This window comes from Oryzias latipes, chromosome 5 (genome assembly GCF_053564925.1).
Source record: "Oryzias latipes strain Hd-rR chromosome 5, Olatipes_Hd-rR_3.1".
NCBI classification, from domain to species: domain Eukaryota; kingdom Metazoa; phylum Chordata; class Actinopteri; order Beloniformes; family Adrianichthyidae; genus Oryzias; species Oryzias latipes.
This window is the reverse complement of record NC_136241.1, coordinates 30,040,155-30,064,258: the sequence shown is the minus strand read 5'-3', so window position 1 is coordinate 30,064,258 and position 24,104 is coordinate 30,040,155. Positions and strand designations below refer to the sequence as shown.

General features: G+C 37.8%; 1 protein-coding gene and 1 long non-coding RNA gene across 51 annotated transcripts; one reads left to right on the top strand and one right to left on the bottom strand.

Annotated features, from left to right (window-relative positions):
• The first annotated feature begins 1,084 nt into the window (after nucleotides 1-1,084).
• Nucleotides 1,085-1,468, top strand: LOC144992208 (uncharacterized). Its single transcript, XR_013656084.1, has 2 exons — nucleotides 1,085-1,170; nucleotides 1,331-1,468. It is a non-coding gene; the product is annotated as an uncharacterized LOC144992208 (long non-coding RNA).
• A 939-nt stretch (nucleotides 1,469-2,407) lies between these two features.
• Nucleotides 2,408-22,023, bottom strand: znf740a (zinc finger protein 740a). 50 transcript variants are annotated; one of them, XM_023955182.2, is made up of 21 exons: nucleotides 21,600-22,023; nucleotides 19,029-19,191; nucleotides 18,621-18,803; nucleotides 18,042-18,188; nucleotides 17,419-17,539; nucleotides 17,093-17,176; nucleotides 14,775-14,858; nucleotides 13,288-13,371; nucleotides 12,824-12,907; nucleotides 12,335-12,418; nucleotides 11,426-11,509; nucleotides 10,739-10,822; nucleotides 8,209-8,292; nucleotides 7,772-7,855; nucleotides 7,372-7,455; nucleotides 6,925-7,008; nucleotides 5,883-5,966; nucleotides 5,422-5,505; nucleotides 3,650-3,733; nucleotides 3,133-3,251; nucleotides 2,408-3,030 (listed from the first exon to the last, which is right to left on the bottom strand). In XM_023955182.2, the coding sequence occupies exons 2-21, from the start codon at nucleotides 19,071-19,073 to the stop codon at nucleotides 2,857-2,859; spliced, it is 1,965 nt and encodes a 654-aa protein (XP_023810950.1). In that variant the 5' UTR covers nucleotides 19,074-19,191; nucleotides 21,600-22,023; the 3' UTR covers nucleotides 2,408-2,856. The 50 variants fall into 50 exon arrangements, with proteins under 50 accessions (XP_023810950.1, XP_023810952.1, XP_023810951.1 ...); XM_023955184.2 differs by having other exon boundaries at nucleotides 18,087-18,188; nucleotides 21,600-21,956; XM_023955183.2 differs by lacking the exon at nucleotides 21,600-22,023 and adding an exon at nucleotides 21,276-21,440.
• Nucleotides 22,024-24,104: the final 2,081 nt, after the last annotated feature.

Sequence of the window (24,104 nt, the reverse complement as noted above, 5' to 3'; positions counted from 1 at the left end):
ATCTAATAAAGCTGCAAAAGCCTTTCCTAGGCAGTCACTGGGGTCATCAACATGAATATTAAAATCCCCTAAAATCAACATGTCATACATTTAATAAAAAACAGAAAATCCTTTACAAATTCTTTATTTTAGCATAATAGTAAGAAGCCTCTCCTCTGATTTTTTTATACAGTTGAAACTACTTGGATCACAAGGGTACATATTAGTTAGCCCATTTTACAATAATCAAAAACAATTTTAGGAAGTTCTTATGCACTCATTTTCCTACACAAAATAATCAATATCAAGATCCTATTTTAACTGAGGACCATAACTGCATGCAAGACTAAAAAAAGAAGACAACTAATCTGTGATAGCTATTGTTATGCTGCTGTTCATCTAATATCAGTTTCATTTACTACAAAAACCAGGGACTGTAGAAGAAAGAAAGTCTCTTTCTGCAGTACTACGCCCCCTAATGTCAAAAGTACAGAACAGACCGGGCTCCCAACTGTACTGATCCAAATTGTTCCGTTCACCTTCTTTAGTTGGGTTGAGGAGAAAGGGCTTTGTCTAAAACCTAATACAGATTGAAGGAAAAAAAAAATCCATATCTTTTTTTGTCTTTTTCTTTTCACTCCAGTGTCGTTTTCATCCAAAAAACAAAATAAAAGGTCCTTGAAACTCATCAAAACATGATGCAAAGAAACAAAAAAGCCCCAGACAAAGTCTTCCTTTGATCTGTCTGGAAGCAAAATTCAAATATCTGTCTTATAAGAAATGATCGAAGGAGTCGAGCTCCTTTCAACAATGTTGAGAATACTAAAAACTAATAAATGAAAAAAGTTATTAACAAGTGACAAGAACTATATACTGTATTGCCCTGCCGCCATTTCCCCGCATGTGCTCATACCCTCCACGGATGGGAATAGTGTTACCAAAGCGAAATATTTTGCATTTCTCAAACTCGGCCCTTTTTGTTACCTCGGACTCCAGGATAAAAATGGCGCATTTTTTACAACCTCGTCTTAAAAAACCAGGACCAGTAACCAATAAAACCTTTGGTAAAATATCGCTTATTGCAGGACTCTGACGCTTATTTGGAAGGGATAAAGAGACCACAGGAATCCTTCGTGATCCAGTAAACAAAAAGTGGCCTGTGGAGCAGCCCATCCACCCAGGACCCCATAGGTCCAGCGTGGACCCCTCAGGCCCAGCGTGGACCCCTCAGGCCCAGCGTGGACCCCTCAGGCCCAGCGTGGACCCCATAGGTCCAGCGTGGACCCCTCAGGCCCAGGGTGGACCCTTCAGGCCCAGCGTGGACCCCATAGGTCCAGCGTGGACCCCTCAGGCCCAGGGTGGACCCCTCAGGTCCAGCGTGGACCCCTCAGGCCCAGCGTGGACCCCTCAGGCCGTGGATATGAGTGTAACAGTGACAGAAAGGAGCAAGTTTGAGAAAGTCCAACACCATCAGCCACCTCTTTGTCTCCAGGCTGGAAAACCAGTCACAGCATCTGAGAGTTCATCCTCCTTCCCACAGCCACTTCACTCACGGCTCGACCCAATGACAACTTTTACACATCCACAGCAGAACATCTGGATGGCAAAGCTTTTTCTTTGTGTTGCAGAGTTCCAAGTGAGCGTCGGCTGAAGCCAAACTGCAGCGGGGAGCCCCATCAGCACCACCCTCTCCTTCAAAGGAACCCTTTTAGCATTATATACTGTGATGATGTTAGCAGTAAAAAATAAAAAGACCTATAGTAGTAATTTTTATCACAAAGTGGACAGCTAATCAGAATAACTCATTAGTCCAGTTTAAACCACCCGCGTCAGCAGTTTTCAAAAACCACAACAGTATCAGAATAAAAGAAATAAAAGAGTATTTGCATTTGATTCACAATGATATAAAAAAACAGATTTTAAAAAGGCATCTGGGGAACCCAAGATTAAAAAAAATAAAAGAAAGAAACATACTAAGGCCACAATATTTTGTATACGAATGCTAATCTCACAATGTGACGATCTGTACAAACGGCATGGTGGGACGTTCAGAGATCTACCTGCATCCCTCCGCCTCCCACAGATTTACAGAAGAGTCGACTTTTGATGAAAACACTGGAAGTCTCTCTTTATATAGGTTGTATATATATCTTTCTATATATTTATACGTATGTATACAGCTGAAGTGACAGTAACACATACTAAATGATGTCAGGAACAGTTTTTGAGGGTGCCGTTCCAAACTAACCACACCATTGATAAAACGTCATTCTCTCTGGTTCCCTTTACAGCCGACAGCAGAACCAGACTGAATCGGAACCATTCTGGGGGGTTTTTGGGCCCGTTTTTCTGCATGAAAGATGAAAAACTAGCGTCCCATTGTGAAAGCACCTGCATGTTTTGGTCACAGTTGTTTCCTTAACTATGATTTTTTTCTTTTTCCATTGAAATGTTTTAATCTGTCACATTTTAACTTCCAGCTGAAAACAATTTAGAGAGAAAATCTGTTTTTATCAAATCTGACCTGAACTGACAGTTGTCCACATAAAACAAAAACCAGAAGCTAAAAAGCTTTCTGTAGCACCCTGCCACCCAAGCCTTACTGCCAGATGTGGATTCCTTTGTGTAGGGAGGGGGTCAATTTAGTATAAAACAGGGCCATTGTTCAGCACATTAAAGTTTCATGTTAAAAAAAAAAGAAAGAAAGAACAGTAGAAAGTGAACAAAAACCTAAAAGCCCATAGTTTATTCCAAGAATGGAGATGTGGCGTCCGGCTGAGCGAGAATGCGACTCCACTCTGCCCAGAGCTGAGAAAGAGGAAACCCTGTGGCTCGTTCCGTTGGCGGTGGCGCTGTGGATGCAGGCAGGGTGGAATGTCAGACTGCCAGCCGTCCTGGAGGGGGGTGCAGAGGACTCCAGGTCGGGGGTGCAGGTGGGGGCTCCTGGGGATAGGGGCGTGGATCACAGCAGGGCTGGTTTTCTACTTTAGCTACGCTGCGACCCTGGCACAACCGCCGATGTCGCAGCAGCCGGTCTGTGCGTGAGAAGTTCTTCCAGAGACAATTAAACACAATTAACAGAAATAAACACCACATGTGCAAAACATTTACACAAAATACACGTGCAAAGAAGATAGAGGTGTGGACTCTTACCTGCTGGCACCGTTCGCACTGATAAGGCTTCTCCCCGCTGTGAACACGCTTGTGTCTCTCCAGGTGGTAGCGCTGAATAAACCTCATGTCACACATGTCACATGCAAATGGCTTCTCTCCTGAAGAGCATATAAATACAAAGTCAATGCATCAGTTTTAGAGCCTTTTGCCATCAGAATGTGTCACTTTCTTCAACTAATCTTTCACTCCAGGATGAATTTTCAAGACTTAAAAATTAAAAAGAAAACAAAAACACAGGAGATAAAAGATTCACTGCTCTATCAGGTGATTTAAAATGCCTCTTCATCAACTCATTATGTGTAGATCAGAGTGGAGTTTCTTCTTTTTGTGGCCCAGATCTTTTACATCACAGTCACCCCACAAACTGGGTTCAGATTTTTTTAGACTGGTTCAACATCCCATCAAATGACGTGACAATCCAAACTCGAGTTTGTTGTTATCCTGCAAGCGACGGTGCCCGACCGGGCGGGAAGGGCACCGGGGGAGGAACGCATACCCGTATGAGTGAGGCTGTGTCTCTCCAGGTGGTTACGCTGTATAAACCTCATGTCACACATGGAACAAGCATACGGCTTCACCCCTACACACACAGAGCAACACATTAGCCCTAACGCCCACAGCTGCAAGAAAGACAAGTTCAAGCTCAAACTCGCTCTATGGATGAAAGATCTGCAGAGTTAACTCCTCCCACACCAGACAGTGACCTGCTTTTCCACTGATGTACTTAAGAGGTGATGCTGGTATCTGACAAGCAGTTTTTACAGAAATCAGTGTTATTTTTGTCACTTTAAAATCAATAAATCTGTGCAGGATACTTTAAAATATACATTTATACGAATTTATAAGAATGACTTTAAATCAGTTAAGATGTGCTTAAATGTATATTAACTTATTTTTTTAACTATTTAATGATCCATGCAGTACTACACAAGTAGTACACTGACAGAGCCTGAATTTTGAGGTTAGACTAGTGCGTTTTTGACAGTTTTAGTTTTGTGTAATTCATTGAAAATGTCATTTTAGAAACATTGGCCTAAAATTTTTTCATTATGGAAGAAAACTTCACAATTACTAAAATGTTTAACAATCAAAATCAGAATGACCAGATCAACAATGAAAACGAACTGAATGAGACAAAAAAAACTGGTTGTAAGTTTGGTTTAATGTGCACAATGTGTCTAAATCCTGACTTCAAATCACTAGAACTAAAACTGGGAATCTGATGGGCCTGGTCAACTCAACCAGGAGCTTGAACACTTTATAAATCCATTTAAAAAAGGAAAAGTTTATAGAATATCCTTCTGACTACCAGAAATGTAAATGTGTCCACTGTAGAGGACATTACTAAACTGGAGTATCTCCCAAATACTCCACAGTACTGAATTAACTCCTTTTGGTATCTACAGAGAAATCTTTGGGACTTTTCAATGATACTGAACATGAAGGGGTGGGGGGCTCTGGGAATTGTTGTTTTTGGCGGATCTAAAAATATTGACAGGATTTTTTTTTTCCCTCTGGTAGTCAGGAGGATATGTAGGTTTTGTAAAATAAGATAAAAAATCCAAAGTTTAGATATGTCAAATGCTCTGTGATTTAACCCTTTATTTAACATTGGAGCTTTAGCTTGTTCTTTGAATTATCTGCAACACTTCATTGTATTGTTATGCAATTTAGTAATAAATGGACGATTCTGACTCGAAGAAAAGTAGCTTTACGCTGTTTTCAACACTTTACAGTTCTGATACAAAGCTGCTTTTCTTTGATTCAGAATCTGCTGGCATTATTGAAATTGCGTAAAACAGTCAAAGACTTACAGTAGTTTGAAGAGTGTGTTTTATTTTGTGTCGCCAGCAACATCTCCAGTATTAAACGGTTAAAGAAAGAGACATAATGCAATATTTCTACTGGATCCTCACAAGAAAAGTAGAATATTTAGAAACATTGATTTAACAAATTGAGTCTTTAAAATATTTTTGAGGTTAGGTTAATAATCCTCAAACAATAAGAACTAAAGAAAGCAAAAAGTTCCAGATTTTGCAAAGCAGGAGCATTTGAGGCCCGCCTTCATCTTCATCATCTAGTCACGGCTTTTCACAAAAGAACACTGATGACTTCTAAAGCTTTCTTTTTTTCATGTTACAAAAAAAAACAATACGAAAAAGTAACTAAAACATTGGTTTAACTTTTAGCCATTGATTGGTAAACTCTTCCTGTCCCAAACCTTGAGAGTTCTGTCTATAATGTGAGGGTAGGTGCACTGAGGCGTACCCGTATGAGTGAGGCTGTGTCTCACCAGGTGGTAGCGCTGAACAAACCTCATGTCACACATGGTGCAAGCAAAAGGTTTCACACCTAAACGCAGAGCACCAATAAATTATTTACAGGAATTTCGCTTTCTGGTTTTCACAGTCTATCAAACATTTTTAAACTGTTTACAATTGATGGGTTGTTAACCATTTCTTCATTTGTTCCAACTTGGAAAATTCTCAAAAGTAGTCTGGAGAAGTAAATCCTGGCTTGACCTGTGTTACATGAACTATGAATCCACATTTTCACACATCTCATGAGCTGATGATTTCATAGTGCACATGTGTATTAGACAAAACTTGACTAAATATGCATCAGAAGTAAACATTTTTTCCAACAAAAGCTGATGAGAAAACCTAAACCTGCCACATAATACGTGGAGGCGGATCTGAGTGATATGGGTAAGGTGGGCGGACGCATACCCATATGAGTGAGGCTGTGTCTCGCCAGGTGGTAGCGCTGAAAAAACCTCTTGTCGCACATGGTGCAAGCGTAAGGTTTCACACCTAAACGCAGAGCAGTATTATATTATATGTTGCTTCCACTGTTATGCAATAAACACCTGAGCTATTGGTTATTAACCACACATTGACCAACACATGCAGGAAAAACAAAAATACTGCAAATGGAAAGAAAAACTTCACAACTGATCGACCAGTTTAAAAGATTTTCCTATCATTTTTCTCTAAATTTGCATTACAGAACCTGCAAAAATATTTGTTTTCTATTTTTTGGATTGTATTTCAGACTGTTTTCTGAAGACTAATAAAAAAAATGGAAGTTTAAAAGACATTAGCGTGTGTGCTGCTTGGTTTTTAAGCTTTTAAAGACCCACTCCAATGAAAATGGTGTTTTAGGCATTTTTAACATGTCCTTATGGCATATTTCTCATGATGGAGGACATGTATGAAAAAAGTAAGATTAAAAAACTGTTTAAGTATTTCAAATCCTTCAAATCGTAATGTGTCAGACAAAAGAAAAGCATTTGAAAAAGCTTAAAGTCGTTCTGTACAAACTACAATTAATGAGCCACAAGCTCCCTGCTCCGCTTCATTCCGATGTGTCCTTTTTCTTTGTCTGAGGCGGCTTCTGGCTCAAAACTGTCCAATATTGCTCGGCCTTTTTGGTGCATCGCTGATGTTAACTTTGGGTTTTGAGCTGGTGGGAGAGCTAGTTAACAAAGAGATGATGGGAAATGAGCGCCATAAGTCCCGCCCACAACTCATAGGCAAATTTCTGATGAACAACTGCCGCTCTGCAGAAACTAAGTCTTAAAAAACACTTAGGTTTTTTTTTTACACTTACAATAGATCAAAAGATTATCTGAATGGGACATTAAAATGCCAAATTTTATTTGAACCTCAAAAACATTTTTTTTGTATTATCCTTGGCTAAAAATGTAGTTCTTGTTGATGTTTATTGGTAGTGGGTGGGATATGTGAGGGTAGGTGCACTGAGGCGTACCCGTATGAGTGAGGCTGTGTCTCGCCAGGTGGTAACGCTGAACAAACCTCATGTCACACATGGTGCAAGCAAAAGGTTTCACACCTAAACGCAGAGCATTGTGTGATTATTCTCAAACTTTGTACGCAGTCTGTGTTCACAATCCATCAATAAGCAATTAAACCTCATCTGGCTATTTGGAATTGATGGGTTGTTAACCAATATCTCAAATCAAAGTTTTGGTAAACAAACATCAAATCGATTTAAATCCACAACCTAACACATCTCATGAGCTGATGATGCTTTTGTCCTCGTGTACTGATCAATTTATCTGATCATTTAGGGCATGAAGACCATCTTCTGCTCAGTTGGACAGAATTTGCATTAAACACCACAATCTGATGACTGCTGCTAACACCCTGATACAGTTTGACATCAGTGACATGGGTAAGGTGGGCAGACGCATACCCATATGAGTGAGGCTGTGTCTCGCCAGGTGGTAGCGCTGAAAAAACCTCTTGTCGCACATGGTGCAAGCATAAGGTTTCACACCTAAACGCAAAGTAGCAATATTATATCACTTTGCTTGACATTCTTTATTTTAGGAATAAAAAAATTGGTTATTAACCACATAAACCACCAATTCAAACAGAAAATAACTAGATTAATTTACAGTCAAAATCATCAACAGACACTATAATTCTGACTTGAGGTTTCTATCCTAACCCCTAATGATAAAATCACATTACTCCCTAAAAAATATGGAAAAACCTATTACTTCACACTTTACTTAGCCAAATATTTATATATACCAGGTATACATATGTAACACATGATGACACTGATGGTCACGGGTGCGGACCCATACCCGTATGAGTGAGGCTGTGTCTCGCCAGGTGGTAACGCTGAAAAAACTTCATGTCACACATGGTGCAAGCGTATGGCTTCACACCTAAACGCAGAGCATCGAGAGAATCAACACAAAATAACCAAATATTCCCTTTAAAAATGGTACGTGTAGATCTGATTTCAGTTGATCTCTGTGGTTAATAACCAATGTCATAATCGCTTAGGAGAGAACAAGATAATAGGTTGTTCATAAATCCTGTCAAATACATAGACTGTGGCGTTGTCTAATGGAAATCATACAATCAGAAACTGAGTATGGCAATAATAATTGAGTATAGTAATATTACTGTATCCTTGTCCTGTGACTTTAAAACGTGGTGGACAACACATGTACAAGGCTAACTTTAACACAAGGGTCTGATCTGAGTAACGTGGGTAAGGTGGGCAGACGCATACCCATATGAGTGAGGCTGTGTCTCGCCAGGTGGTAGCGCTGAAAAAACCTCTTGTCGCACATGGTGCAAGCGTACGGCTTCACCCCTACGCACACAAAGTACCAACTTTAGCAGAAACAACTCAACTGCCAAAAATGACCAACGTCAAACTTTACTAATTGCTTAGTAAAGTTTAGCTGCACTTATCAGCGCTTTGTTGCAACTGGTAATTTCAGTTTGTTTGCAACGGTCTGCCATTCCAATTAGAAATTACATTTTCAACACCTAAAGCTCGTCAACAGCTACAAATCTCAGTAAAAATGAAAAAAAAAACCTTTAAAGAAAGCAAAAATAACTGAAGCTAACAATTAGACAAAAAACTATAAACATACCAACAAGCACAACAACAAATTTCACCACAAAGCCAATAAATGCATAATTTCCACTTTAAATAGATCAATTTGATCACGCTGATCGCAGAAGTTAAGACAATTTAAGGCAGTTGGTAAACAACTATGTTTCACACAGACATGTATACAGTGATTGTTACTTAATGTTGTTCACATTCAACAACAGGGGGTTTCAAAACTTCCACAATGACAATAACTTTACCACAAAACATCCATCTTTAAAGAAAATGATGCAATGAGAAAATGTAAAGCTTGAAAATGTGCCTCTACATCCAATTTCCCTTAGATTAGTATTCTTTTCTTTTTTATTTTTGCAGAGGATAAAATTTCCTCACCTTTACTTTGAATGTGAAATGACAAAAACTGGACTGTGAGCAGTCAAGTTCACATTTTCAAGGTTTTCTTTTGCTTGCTGGAATAAATATTTTTTATCATTAATACTTTTGCACGTGAAATTCAAGGCAGTAGACGCTTGTTCTTGTTCAGGTGACAAAAAGGGTTCCTTCAGTTTTTGCAAACGTTGAAAAATATTTTAAGATTTCAACCCCGCTGCAAACCTTTTTTAATGCCAGTTAAGAGTCCGTTCACAGCAGTATGGATACAAGGTTCACCGAGTTTGAAATATGCTAACCTTCCACCACAGGCGCCACCCAAGCAGAAAATTCACTTCTCCAAGAAGACGGCATTACATTTGTTTTTCCTCAAGCTGCGAGGGGCTAGAGATTACTGCCAACTGTCAATTTCAATTCACAATGCAATTAATCCACAATTTAACACAAATCAGTGATAGATTTCTATGTAAAAGTTAAAGCTTTGTTGAGTTATGAACCTTTTCATAACTAAACATTTATTAATAAACTAAATGAACTCTTATACAATAAATCTGACTCAAAGAAATTCATTAATGTAAAAGAAAATTACTTCATTGATTTTAATAAGTCGAAACCGCCTTTTATTTTGTTAAATTTGGATTTGTATAGTAGTGTTTTAAACCCAGCCTGAATGATCAAATCTCACTCTCAAGACTTCAAAGTTTCCTTCAGATAATCAAAAGAAATTGTTGACGTCACAAACACAGGGAAACAAAAAAAGGTTAGAGCTACTAAAGCTCTATCTTTTTGATTAAACATTTAGCAGAAACTCTGTAATAAGTTACCACAATGTTTAGAGACTAATCAAAATTTACAAACCGTTCAAACGGAAACTTGCTCCATGCCAACTCAAGTACATCTTCTAAAGAACTCCTGCCGCTCTGCAGAAACTATCCTAGAAAACGACGTTTGGTTGGATTTTGGCTAAAAACGGCATCACAATACTTAAAAGACCACTGGGAACGCTATTACAAAAGATCATCATACTGAGTCTTCAACCAGAAGAGCAAGACTGACTAGAACCCCTGAGCCTCTCCTGCATTTCATTTTATACTGTTTTTCCAGCATGGGCGTTTTGTTTGTAATCATTTAGCATGTAAGCTAACGTATCACACATTCAATAGTCATGGCAGAAACTAAATGTGTAAGGACAAAACAGTGATGTGCCTTTATAAATAGAGATCTAGGAAATACAACACAGGGAACTTTTCTTGGACTCAATAATAGCTGGGAATAAACATCTCACACGTTAAATCAGCCAAATGTCACGCACATACTTAAGATTTCTATCAAACTACTTTTGGTTCGTTAATAGTAAGTCTGTCCTTGTCAGAAAAAAAAAAACCTTTAGGACATTATTACAGGTCTATGACACTTTCATTGATCTTATTTTAAAAGTGAAATGTATTCAGAAAACCCACAAACATCTGTTCTGTTAGGTTTGACACGGAACAAGCACTTTCCTTTTCTTAGCCAAGGTGGAACCCAACCCAGAGGAGGATCTGGCAGTTATAATGCAGCCGTCAACTAAACAAATGTTGGTATTCGTGTCATTTCATAGACAAAGTAAGGTACGGGGAATTTCACATGAGCACATTTTAAACAAACGTTACGACGACAACAAAGCATGAAATGACAGCAGACCAACAGAAGGCGACAAACTCGAGTTTGAAGCAGCCAAGTGAAGGATCATTCTGAGGCGCATGCATGAGCCAAGTCAGGCAGCGACAGAGTCAAGGTCAAAATAATAATAATAAACACAAAGACATACCTGTATGGGTAAGACTGTGTCTCTCCAGCTGGTAACGCTGAATAAACCGCATGTCACACATGGTACAAGCATACGGCTTCACACCTGAACAAAACAAAAGGGTTTAAGGTTTCAACACACTCGTAATGTTTTTAAAAACAAACAAACACCAAAACTATAAATAAATAAACATTCTAGATTCTGCATTCCTGTCATGCTGCATCAATGAAATGTTAGGCATTACACCTAAAAGGTCAAGTTTCAGAGATCACATTAGTCAAAAACTGGTGCTGTTTGGTCCACACTTAGTGATGCTCCAGCATCAAAGTCTTTAACGATGAGAAAAATCTCATTCATTTGAAATTTAGAGGGTTTTTTTTTAAATCAGACACAGCAAGGTTTTGCCTCTGAAAAGCTGATTCGTCAGCTGTTGATGTCTGCACTCAACATGCTTTTAAGTGTAATGCATTCCAACATAGAGAAAGGAGACCAGCAAAAATGCCACTATAGTTAACAGAAATCAAGGTAACTGACAGACTCACTTCTTCAGTGGACAGTTTTTCCAACAAAGCCTAAAAATTCTATTATAGATTTGATTACACAGGAAACTGAGCAATGAAAGATGACAGTTTAAAACATAAAGCGGCTTAGGAATAAAAAAAATAGGATTAAAGGGATTATCAAAAGGAGCAATTAATGCAAGCGTACCGGTATGTGTGAGGGTGTGTCTCGCCAAATGGTAACGTTGGAAGAACCTCATGTCACACATGGAGCAAGCGTATGGCTTCACCCCTAAATGTATACAATACCAAATTTTAGGGAAAAAAAGGCTCATGAACCTTTATACACTAGTTAACACAGAAAGTTACTGCAAAGTCTTAGTTTTCATGGCCACGTAGTTTCAAGTTAAATCAATCCTTATTAAAAAAGTACTTTTCATATGAAGTAACACATGGCTTTTGGACATAAAGCAATATAATAGTATGACAAATGTGGAGACTATCGTTTTACGTCTTAGGGTGCTTTCACACTGAGAAAAAAAGTTTGACATTTGTTTTTTCTCTCGGATAGTCTGGTGCAGACCAACAATTGCCCTCTACTCTGTGAAAGGGGTTTTTGGTCATGCGGGTGTGACCCACGGTGTTGTTCTCAAACTGTGTGAATGCAGACAGAGCAGCAGAGGAGCACAGAGTTAAAAAGGCATAAAACATACTAATGCTTTGCACAGACTGCCTAAAAAATGAGTAAAGAAAAGCAAACTTAATTAAAAAAAAAAGGATGGAAATGTCAAGTTGGTAAAAATGATCCAATGAGGAGGTGAAGGCAGCCAGGAGATGAACTGGACTAGCAGGTTTTCATTTCAATTTCCCCCCTTCTTTTTGATCAGGATTAAACAAATGTTAAAAATACATGACTTTTGAAGCAGTTTGGGTTGATTTTGTGTTAATCAAACTAATTTAGTAAAAGGAAAGGCATTGTTGGCGGCCATGCAAACCAGCTCTGCAGGACCAGCTCAGTGTGAAAGCACCCCAAGTTCTAATCAAAGGCAAGCACGGCAGTGAAAACAAAAGACAAACAACTGCTGTTTTTGTCAGGAGGCATAAGTAAAACTTCTACCCGTATGGGTGAGAGTGTGTCTTGCAAGGTGGTATCTCTGGAAAAATCTCATGTCACACATGGAGCAAGCATATGGCTTCACCCCTGCACAGACAGAGCAAAGGACTTTAAAAAAAACAACACATGGAACTTAACAGGACACACTCATGTTATGTATCCAGACATGCAAAAAAAAAAAAAATAGAGACAGAAATACAGTTTGTTGTAGGGAAACAATGTTAAGACTATCATAACCTACAAGAGAGCTTAATGTTCAATCTTAGTCTAATTTTAAATTCTGCAAACATTTGTTAGTTTAAGAATATTTCACAGGCAGAAGAAAACAGGCTAAAACACTGCCTTTAAGAATGAAAACAATTACTGCTAGGTACTTCTTAAATTCCTAAAAAAATAAAATAAAAAGGTGTAATTGTAAACTACACTTTAACACCAAAGAAGAAAATATGTAAAATGGGTATCTGGGTGTAACATAAGAGGATGAACCCATACCCGTATGAGTCAGGCTGTGTCTCGCCAAGTGGTATCGTTGAAAAAATCTCATATCACACATGGAGCAAGCGTATGGCTTCACCCCTACACATATAAATATAAATATTAGCCTCAGATTAATGAAGGTTTCTACACATGAACAGCAGCTTTAACCTATTAAGACATTTGGCTGGTGTCTACTCAAGCCTGAACACATTGCATTTGATTTTTCTTAGAATTTCTGTCATTTCTGGCCATGATAAAGAATAAACAAAGTCCCTGCACAGATAAATCTGGCTATTTTATTGTTTAATCTCTAAGTACATGTCTGGATACATCTGTTTGTGCTTAAATCTAAATTTTTGAAGCAGTTACTTGTTTTGATCCAGATAAACTTGTTGACATTGATTTAGATAAGTAAGTATAAGACGTTTGAAGGTGCTTTAAGAAAAAGAAAAAAAATACTGAGGTAAGCAGATGCATACCCGTATGTGTGAGGGTGTGTCTCGCCAGATGGTAACGTTGGAAGAACCTCATGTCACACAAGGAGCAAGCGTATGGCTTCACCCCTACATACACAAATTGACAAATTAACCCAAGACGTTCCTTTAGCTCCCGAATTAATTTATTAAACAAGCATCAGCTCAGAGGGACCAGATCATTTCATACTTGGGGAAACAGAAAGCATATTTTAGTAAAAGTGTCTCCTGTAATAGGGAGAAATGTTTCATCAAATGGAGAGCATCATGGTAGAAAATCAAAAAACAAATTTCAACAGGAATCTCTAGGTCAAGGAGCTCATTTCCACTGCACTTGTGATAAAGGTTTAATAGTATAAAAGTTGAATTAAAAGTGCAAAATGTGTTCTTAAGTACCACTAAAAAAGCTGATATTTTTTCTAAGCTTTTTTATGCTAATTTAACCAAAATCCCACTGCTCAATAAACAAACAAAAAAAGAAAAAAAAAACTAAATTATAATAAAAGCATAATGTACAAACACAAATACATCCAGTGGGTTTAAAAAAAACAGTTCCACCCCAACTGTGACCACCATTAGCAACCATCCACCAATGAAAATCACGCTGCCATCTCCAAATAAATTTTTACGGAAAAAAAAAACATCAAATAACTGTCTGTAATGGAAATACAGTCCTGGCTAATTACCCCAAGGCCAGAAAATTCAAAGAAATTCCCATTTAATAAGACTTTTACATCCAAACTGGTCTTATGGATGAATGTAAAACTTTTGAAGTTTTATTCTTAAAATGTTCATTTTTTTCCCCTCACATAATAGAAAGTTTGAATCCAAATTAAATGACAACTATAAACAGCAGCCAAAGTAAAGTCATTTTATCCACATTATTGTTTCACTTCCATCTTATAGAAAAAATAGCTTTCTTTTAAAGCAGCTGTGAAACTACTTTCCTTCCCAAATTAACTTATATTTGGAAGTCGAACTAAAAAAATAAAATTTATGGTAGCAGTAATTTGATCCTTTTAAGTACGACCAAACAATATTTTTCTATTTTAAGATTCAAATTTGTTGTTAAAACAATGTTATTTTAGATTTTTGTAGCTTAAAGTTAATTTCTGTTTAATAAATGTATGAAATCTCTTGTTCATGAGTGTGTATTGACTGCTTATTTAATCAAAAACTGTTTAGCAGGTTCAAAAATTTGAAAAATAGTTTATCATGTAGTGTCTCATAACCGTTTTTAAAGATCTTTATCTCCGCTAAACCCAAGTAAAGGCAGCAATAGATCCAGATCAACTTATACGAAGATGAGACTTGACGCACAGCGAGAGCAGCGGTACTTCATGTGAGCAACAACCATGGCTGAGAGCGAATAAAGCATTTGGCATAAATAGAACTGCATGGTAACATGAGCTTTCGGCTTTACTCATTTGATTTAAATGTGATTAGAGCTTTAAGAAGAAGAAAAACACTGGGTACGGTGAAAAGACGCATACCCGTATGAGTGAGTTTGTGTCTCTCCAGGTGGTAACGCTGGAAAAACCTCATGTCACACATGGTGCAAGCGTACGGCTTCACCCCTACACACACAGAGCATAACAACATTAGCTTTATAGTCTAATCAATAAAAGGATTGGGTGGAAGGAAAGAAAAAAATACACAAATGATATGAAATGGAAAATGAAAAAAAAGAAAAAGAACATACTCAAAGCGTTAGAGCTTGATCAAGTTATTATGGTTGACAAACATGAAGCGCGTCGGCTTAGTTTAGGTCAAAGTTAACCAGTTGACTTTGTCATGGTATTTTTATGGGGCATTCTGGGGCAGCAGTCATGGTTTGGAAAGAAGTATTTGATTCAAATTCAACTTAAAATGGTAATCTGACATTGATAAAAATGCAAAAATATTGCAAATACTTATCCAATAAAGCCTGTATTTTTTATTTTTTTATACATTAAAAAAGATTGGTATCCAACTGATTTTAGAAAAATTACTACAAGAAAAAAAAATGTATTTGGTATCTTCAAGTCTCAAGTTTTTGCTTGCTTTTATTTCATTTAAAATTCTACTGGAGTCCACAAGTTAGAGTCCACTATCAAAAAGTCTCCTTTTAAATATAGCTTTTTGTTACATCTACTGCAGTGAATCTTGACAAAACAAAATTTCTTTTAAGTTCTAAACAACTACAGGAAAAAGCTTAGGGTTTAAATTAAAGTCCTTAACAAAACTTAAGTAGTAACAGTTTTAGAATTAGGAGAAAAGAGTATATTTAAAACAGAACCTTATCAAAGACATGGCATTGCTGCCGAGTAAAGAAAAGAACCTCTAAATCTATAGCTGCATTCATACCGAACGTGATTCCTGTTTCAGGGGGGGGGGGTCCAGTTTCACTGTTAGTTCAATCTACAGACACCATCGGAGGTCCTGCAGCACGATTTAAGCGTCAGGCGTGCGCGCCGGCACGGCAGATTACAGTGCGTTCAGAGCTCAAATATCTAAACTTTGGCAAGGATGGCGCATTGCATTAACCAATCAGGGAGTCAGCTCTGAGCATGTGACATGGTCAGCGACTCCATGGGGGGGAGGGTCAGATCGTTTTTGTCCTAAACTTGGAGACATGATTACCGATGCTTTCGTAGAGCTCTTTAAACTAAATAAATGTGATCTCTCCACATCATCTGTGTCTTCCATGCATTGTAAATTAGATATACGCAGAGACTGCTCCATGTAGCGATCAGGCTAAAAACATTTGGCTGTAACTCCTCCCACACCCGTCCGGCACGTCAAACTTATGAACCAGTTTTTGGACAGACGTCGAGCAGCGAATTCACCACGAGTCAAAACAGAGGTGTATGACGCAAATGTGACGCACGGATCGCGTTCGGTGCGAACGCAGAATAACACTATTCAAAAGAAACATGTAGAATAAATCAGTTTACGGAAGCAAAGCTCCAATTACTTAGGATTTTCTGCTTAGGCAAAAAAATATCCAAAGAAATCAAACTATTGAAGCCAAACATTGTGGTTCAATGCTGCTGTCAGTCTTAAGTCAACAGTACCAACTATTGACTTGATATAAAACAAACCCACATGGAAAATACCATTATGCTAAAGTCATCTGTGAAGTGCAGGAATGCAGAAACTATTATTAAACCAAGAAGCGGCTAGTGGACATTGGATTACAGAGCTAAATGCTCTGTTTGCTATTCTATAGACTGCAAAAAAAAATGTTAATGATTATGGACAGAAAGAGATCCAACACAGAGCAGGAGAACAAAAAAACTGACCTGCATGTGGTGTAGATAAAAGTAAATAACTGTACATGCATGTTATAAATGTGAGATTGATCAAGTTTGGAAAATCCCCAGAGACACACTCATGTCTGTGGAGGCTCACCAAGCAGTTGCTCCAAAAAAATAATTTAGAAATAAATTCAAAATAAACGAATACAAATTTGGTTGAACCTTTAAAACAACACTTAAAAATCAATTTCAAAAAATGGACTCTGCAGACAGTCGGAAAGAAAATGATGTCACAATCTTGAATGGAGATTTTTTTAAAGGTCATAGTGAAAAAAGGAAAAAAATGCCAAAACCCGAGTTTTTAATAGTGGACTCTACACTACTGGACCACACAGACAAAGATTCTAAAGACTGTGCATGACATGTCAGGATGGGAAGATTTAGGGTGTGGCTTTGTTGGAAATTACTGTCCACAGACAAAATGAATCGTCAGCATCTGCCCCTTCATTCAAGTGACAGACTACATGCGCAGTCAGACTTATGTAATATGGGTACGGTTAAAGGACGCATACCCGTGTGAATGAGGCTGTGTCTCTCCAGGTGGTAACGCTGAATAAACCTCATGTCACATACGGCACAAGCATACGGCTTCTCCCCTAAACCGAAGAGCACCAGTTTTAGTTCAAGTACTCACAGTCCGGTTAGCTGTGAGGCAAATCTTTTTACCAAAACAAGATTAAAGCAGGCCATGTCAAAACCCTTACAGCTGCTGCACACTCCCAGATTCCTCTCAGCCCAAGCGCTCAAAGCTCTTTCAACAGGTCATTCATCTATGCAAGCATTTAAGGTTTTTATGACCCAATTATGAAACATAAGGTGTTCAAAGCGGAAACCATACCTGTATGGATGAGGATATGTCTCTTCAGGTGATATCCACTCCTGAAAGCACCATAACAGTGATCACAAATAAAATTTTTCTGCACTTTGGAGGATGGGCCATTTTCATCTCCACCCGCGCCCTGCAGAGAAAAGATTTCAATCTTTTAAACATCCATATTATCTGCAGCTCTGTAGCTCAATAGCTTATTTACAACAAGCAAAATATGTGTTAAATTTGTGGTTTTATTGTGAAAAAGAACTAATTTTGCAAGATTAGCTTCACTATTAAAGAAAATAGAATTAAAAAAGGATAATAAAATGTTATTTACATGTCAGCCAATGGGAAAAGCCCTCATGGTCCTACTCCCCCCACCGTTAATGGACGCAATTTCGGTTATTGTGCTCAGCCTCTCCTCCCCCCTCCCCTCCCCCCTTTTCCTCTCTAGAAAACCTCCACCCCCTCTCCATCTTGCCAGCTCTCCTCCCCCCACCCCCACACAAACAAAATTTGTCACCATGAGGGCTTGGAGTCTGCAGAGCTTCGGTGAAGTTAAACGCTGCGAGGAGCCAAAACCCACGACCACTAAAGAAGGGATCTACAAGCACAGACCATTCCCCTTTTTAGCAATCACTTCCACTGACCTTCCCTCCCCTTCCTTCTTGTTCTCTCACTTTACAGGGCGTTACCGATTTCCTGTTCTTTTTTTTCTGTTGCATGTCCTCGTTGGCTCTCATCTCTTTCTCATCCAGTAAGCGTGGAGTCTGGAATTCACCTTCCTTCCGGATAAGCTACGGAGCAGGAACAAACAACTATTTTTATAGCCATCAACACTATAAATATAATGTGAGGTGCTACAAAAGAGCTGGATTCATCAATTCTTTTGTAAATTAAATAAATAAATGGGTTCTTTTTCCATGATTAGTGGAATGTTAACATGGTTTAATCTGTCAAATACATTTAAATGTAACAGAAAATGTGTAACTCTGCGGTGCAATTAATAAATGAATAAACTGGTTACACGGTTTCCCTAAAAATGTAAAAACAACTCATCTAAGTTTCAAAATAAAGAAAGCTGAAAGCATTAAAAATCCTAACAATGGTCCTTTTCAAACATTTATATTGACATACGTAAATGACTAGAAGCAAAGGGCTAATACCTTACACCAAAACAATAAGTTAAAGCCCAAATTTAAATCCACATTTCCCTTGTGTGTTCTAACCAGTGGTGGACAGCTCATTCCAGACGGGAGGATCATGTGGCTCTGAGGAGCACGGTCAGGTCCCTCTCTCTGAGGTGGTCCATGGCCAAGGGGAGCCACCATTTTTTTGGGTGGGGCTGCCATAGAACTGGCCTGCATCAGTGCCATACTGGAGAGGACAGCTTCGCAGCCAAGCAGCCCCGCCTGAACAGAAAAACCAACCAAGAGCAGCGTTTTAGGAGCTATATCAGAAAACAAGCTTCAATTTCAAATGATGTGCATCTAAGGAAATTGTGCGAGTCATATGATATTTTACAGGGTAGTTTAAATTGATTACATTACTTTTTGGATGGACATCGACAACATCCTGAGTGACACAAGACTGCAAATAAAGTTATTTGAAACCATTTTGGAGTTTTCAAAACAAACCCATTTCATATGGTCGCGGACTGAGCTGCTGGGCAGATGGGACATTGCTGTGGTATATGTGAGCGCAGGGACAGGGGTGGGGACAAGGTCATCCAGAGATCCGTCAGTCAGGATGGTCGGGCTGGTGGGAAGGCACACCCACCTCACTCATCTAGCATTAAAACTGAGAATGCGGGTGAAACACAGAGACAAAAACCCTGATATGAAAAATCAGTCTTATTTCTAAAAGTCAACAGGTATTCGTTTAAAAAAAAAAGGAAAGATTCTTAATTAAAATCTGTACATCACAAAATCACTATAAGAACTACCAGATGTGCTGCTATTGCCTGACACAGATATACACAAACAATACACACATGCTTCAAAAGTGTGTCAGTAGTACTGACACATTTATTAGGGCCTACAAATAAATAAACAGGCCAGTAATATAATTTATATTTTTTTAATTTATTATTTTTTAATTTATAATAATTATTATCTTTAATGTACACCGGTCAGCAACAGAAAGCTGTTCTTATCGATACAATTTTAGCTTCAGGGCATAAAGGTGTATTGTGAAATACATTCAAAAAAACGAATGTACAATAACATAGCACTCATGTAGCACAGACTTGTTTTAGAAATAAATAAATGCCTTTATAGCTCTTTATTACTGCCAAAAACTCCAATTCATAAGATTTTGATTTGCAGGCCAACATTATAGTTTGGTCTTTAATTTAAATCTGTTTGTTTAAATCAATTTGCTATTTTAAAACCAACATTTAACTACGTCATTGCAAATTAAACAAAACATCTAGATTATAAACTGAGAAACTTATAAGGTGATGAACACGCACCTAAAACTTGATTCTGACATTTTTCTTTTACTAAAAAGAGATTTTAGCCAACAATATGAACTTCAATCTCGTTGAAATAGTTTTGATTTAAAGTAATTGACCCATAACTATAGTTGATCATTTTTGGCCCAGCAAAACCCCTAGTTAAACAGTTAGAGAGACAAAGTAATTACAGAAAAAGTTGAACTAAATATAAAAGTAGCAAAATGCAATAAACATTCAGTACCCCCCCCCCCCCCCCAACTCAATGATTACCTGTTTTTGACCAATGATGAAAAAAAAACAAACCTATAACTTAATTTAAAATGTGTTTCCAAAATAGAAAAAGGGGGGGGGGGGGTCCATATCATAAGATAAACTAGAAAAAAAAGACTCAGAGTGCACAAATTATTGCTTTCAATCTTAAATATTATAACAAACGCCTGCAAAGTTTTTCAGGAGAGGGGAAAAGAATACAACTTTAGCAACTTAGGATAAAAGATTAAATAATTGGTGGACAATAAATGCTATTGTTTTTGAAAAGGAATCTGAATATTTATCTACTGGTATATCTGAAATACCAATCAGCGGAACGCAGTTGCAGTTTTTAGAGGAATACGTTTTAATTATCACCTATTGAGGTGTACATGTGGAGGGAAAAGGATAGCTGAGTTTGCATCTAAGAGATTTCTGGTCCTGAATTAATTTATTACAGAGAAATAAAAGTTTTGTTTAAAAATTCTCAATATTATTTAGCAAAATCCTGGGAAAAGTTGTTTTGTGTGATAAAAAAAACTCCTATGATGTATGAAGAGGTTCTGCTCTTGGTGTAAATGCTTATATTACCACAATAAATTTTGATTTAAAGGCGAAAAAACCGTTGAGCATTTCACAACCATGTACAGGAAATGGGACGAATAATTTAAAAACAACAACACAAGAACCACCAAACTGAACCAAACAGGCCTAATTAAAATTATATAACTCGTATTTTCCAAGTAAAATGCAAAAACTGGTTGATGAATAGTATAAACCCAAATAACGTATACATCATCATTATGTGCTTACCACATGTATGTTTTTCACCTCTTAAAATAGAAGGAAGGCGTTCTAAAACAACAATGTGTTCTGGACTGGTCAACTCAGGTATGCTAAGCTTGCCAGCTAACGGTGCGCTAACAACCAAATGCTAAATAAGCAGAAATGCCAGTAGTTCAGACGCGTTACATTTTTCAAATTATATATTTTTCATTCAGAACCAAACATGTAAATTCGACAACATGTTGGATCTTTTAAAATAAGCACAACCTTACAGCAGTGGTTGGAGTGGCCTTCGCGCTCAACCCACCGCAACTTTTGCACGGTTGCTAACCTTAGCTAGCCTCGCGCGATCTTACACAAAAACTAGAAATCGACTAAATATAAAGCCCACCTGGTCATCTGCTTATTACAGTTGCTGAACATGTGCGTGTGCATTCCAGGATGGATATACGCCTTCCCCACGAATTTTACTGAAAGCTCAACTGGTTCCAGACAAGGTAGAGCAATAAAGACATCCGTGATGGCCGTCGCCGCGAGCGCCTCCCCCTCCCCAACAGCATGCTAGCGTTTGTTAGCCACCTAGCATCGGCGCTACAACAATGTCCACAGCAAATTGCTGCTTTCCCTGATCCCAAATGTTACAAAGACAAAACAGATCCACAACTACACTTATTAAAACAGCTCCTCATTTCACTCGGAGAACGATATTTCCTACCTTTTTTGTTTGACTTGCAGAGGTTTGCAGGACCGTGTAGTTTACAAACACAGGAAACGCCACAGGATGTACCTCACTCCCCCACACAGCAGCACCGGAGCCTCCCCAGACTCACAGAAAAGGTTCATCTTCTGCACCCCGTGAACACAGAGAGCGCTGTTCCAAGTGAGAATACAGTGGGGGGGGAAATGTTCGCTATTTATTTAACGCATACACGTTGAGTCGTGATGTGTGCTGTTGGTGTGTCTCGTCAATTTACAGCAGATTCGAAGCGACGAGCACCGATGAGACGCAGATAAAGGGAGGAACTGAGCCCCTAAAATGACAGAAAACAGATGCAAAGCCTGTAGGGGGTGCACAGGCTGCTTGGCTGCACCACCCTTACGATAAAACTGGCCTTTTAGTGTTCCATAACTGTTGCTCTAAAGCATTTTCTCAAATTAAGACCACAAACAGATTTACAATAACAGAAAAGCCATTTTCTTTTATTTTGAAAGTTTTCTTTGTTATGTTTGGAATGACAATAAATTACAAATGTTTAGGTTCCTATTTACACACAATTAAAAAAAAAACAAGTATGCTGCACTGAGAGGGATGAAGTTTGAACTATATATATATATATATATACATATATATATATATATGTATATATATATATATATATATATATATATATATATATATATATATATATATATATATATATATATATATATGAAGTTAACTTCACACACACATATATATATATATATATATATATATATATATATATATATATATATATATATATATATATATATATATATATATATATATGAAGTTAAATAAAATAGAATAGAAATAGAAATACTGTATTTACATCTCTTAACAAAAAAAAGAACAATATGTACAGAAACTGTTAAATATTAAATATGAATGCTCCATGAACAAAAAGACAATGACAGTTGGCTTTAATGCAGGCGAGCATCTGTTGCTGGTCTTTGTTACCCACTCGCTCCACACCTAACTGGGTTTTCAAAGGACAGACAGCTAAATAAGTCAGATAAACAGATACACATGTAATAGGGGTGCATCAATTAATCGACTTAAATCAAGTAATCGATTTCTATTCCTATGCTCCAACCACATCCATCTGTCTGAGGCAAGTTGTTAAACCAACCGACTTATACTGTTATAAAATTGTTTCAAAATTAACTAAGTTGATTATAATCAGTATTAGAAAATACCATTCAAATTATACTGTAATGACAAAACGACCAAGTGCATCTCAGCGGACAACACACACGTGATGGCAGCAAGCCATCATTCCAGTCCAATGTGTGGAAAATGTTTACATTTTGCAAAGACATGTGATCATACAGTGTGGTAGAATGTTCTAATGATGTTCGATTTGTTTTATTCTGATGAGTAAAAACAAGTGAACTTTGTGAAACTAAAATGAAAATGGATTTGCCATTATTTCTTTTACTCACTATCTATGTATTAATTTATCTATTTTCCCTTCTTAATAATTTTTCACTTATATAAGGACTATTTTTATATATATATATACTACCCTTTTTAATTATTATTACATTCATGATATTTAATGTTATGTTTTAATCATTTCTAATTTCTCTTTTAAAATGTATTTATGAATTCTATTTTTAATTACTATTATTGTTATATCTTATTTATTATTATTAATAGTATTATTTGTATTATTAGTAATATTAATATACTGATGTCTTTTTGTTTTGTTTTTTACTTCAGTGTTTCCTCTTGGGGATCCATTGTTCTGGGGCACTATCAGCTTCGCCTGTAGGGGGTGCTGTTGCTGCGGTGCTCGTTCTCCTTAGGCCGGCTGGGGTCCCGCTCTGTGGTCTAATAGCCGTAGAGTGGACCCTGAGCTGGTGTGTTTGGCAGGCGCTGTGGCAATGACCCTTGAGGTCGGGCTGGGCCTTGGAATAAATGGATCCCCACCATACCGTTTCCTCACAGCAGTACTAAGCCAGACTGTGTCTTTAAGCTGCACTTCTTACGTTCCTGTTCAGGGTTATATGTGGGGCAACTGGGTGGGTGGAGGGAGGGATCTGGGGGGTATTTGAGGAAGCATGTTTAAACTACCGTGACTTTAACCCTGAATTCTGGCTGAAATCCGCCCGAACTTGCTTACTCTGGGTATGTCGGTTCCAAAAGACCGGATATGAGTTGGCGTAACTACGCTCGACTTGGTAACCCTGGGTTAATGCACGTGCACTACAAGTACATAAAGACATTCTCAATGGATCGCCGATTTCCGGAGTCACCATGGAAACGCGTGGAGAAAAAAAGAGAGCGTTATACTTCACTGAGACGGAGTCAGAGATTTAAATGACGGCGTATGGAGATTATAAACCCATCAATAAAGTAATACGGCTGGATCAGCAAAAGAAAGAGTTTCTGCTTAGAGAAAAAGAACGGACAAAGTAAACGCATGAATTTCTGATCTTATTTCCAATTACATTGTGATCTATAAATATACAA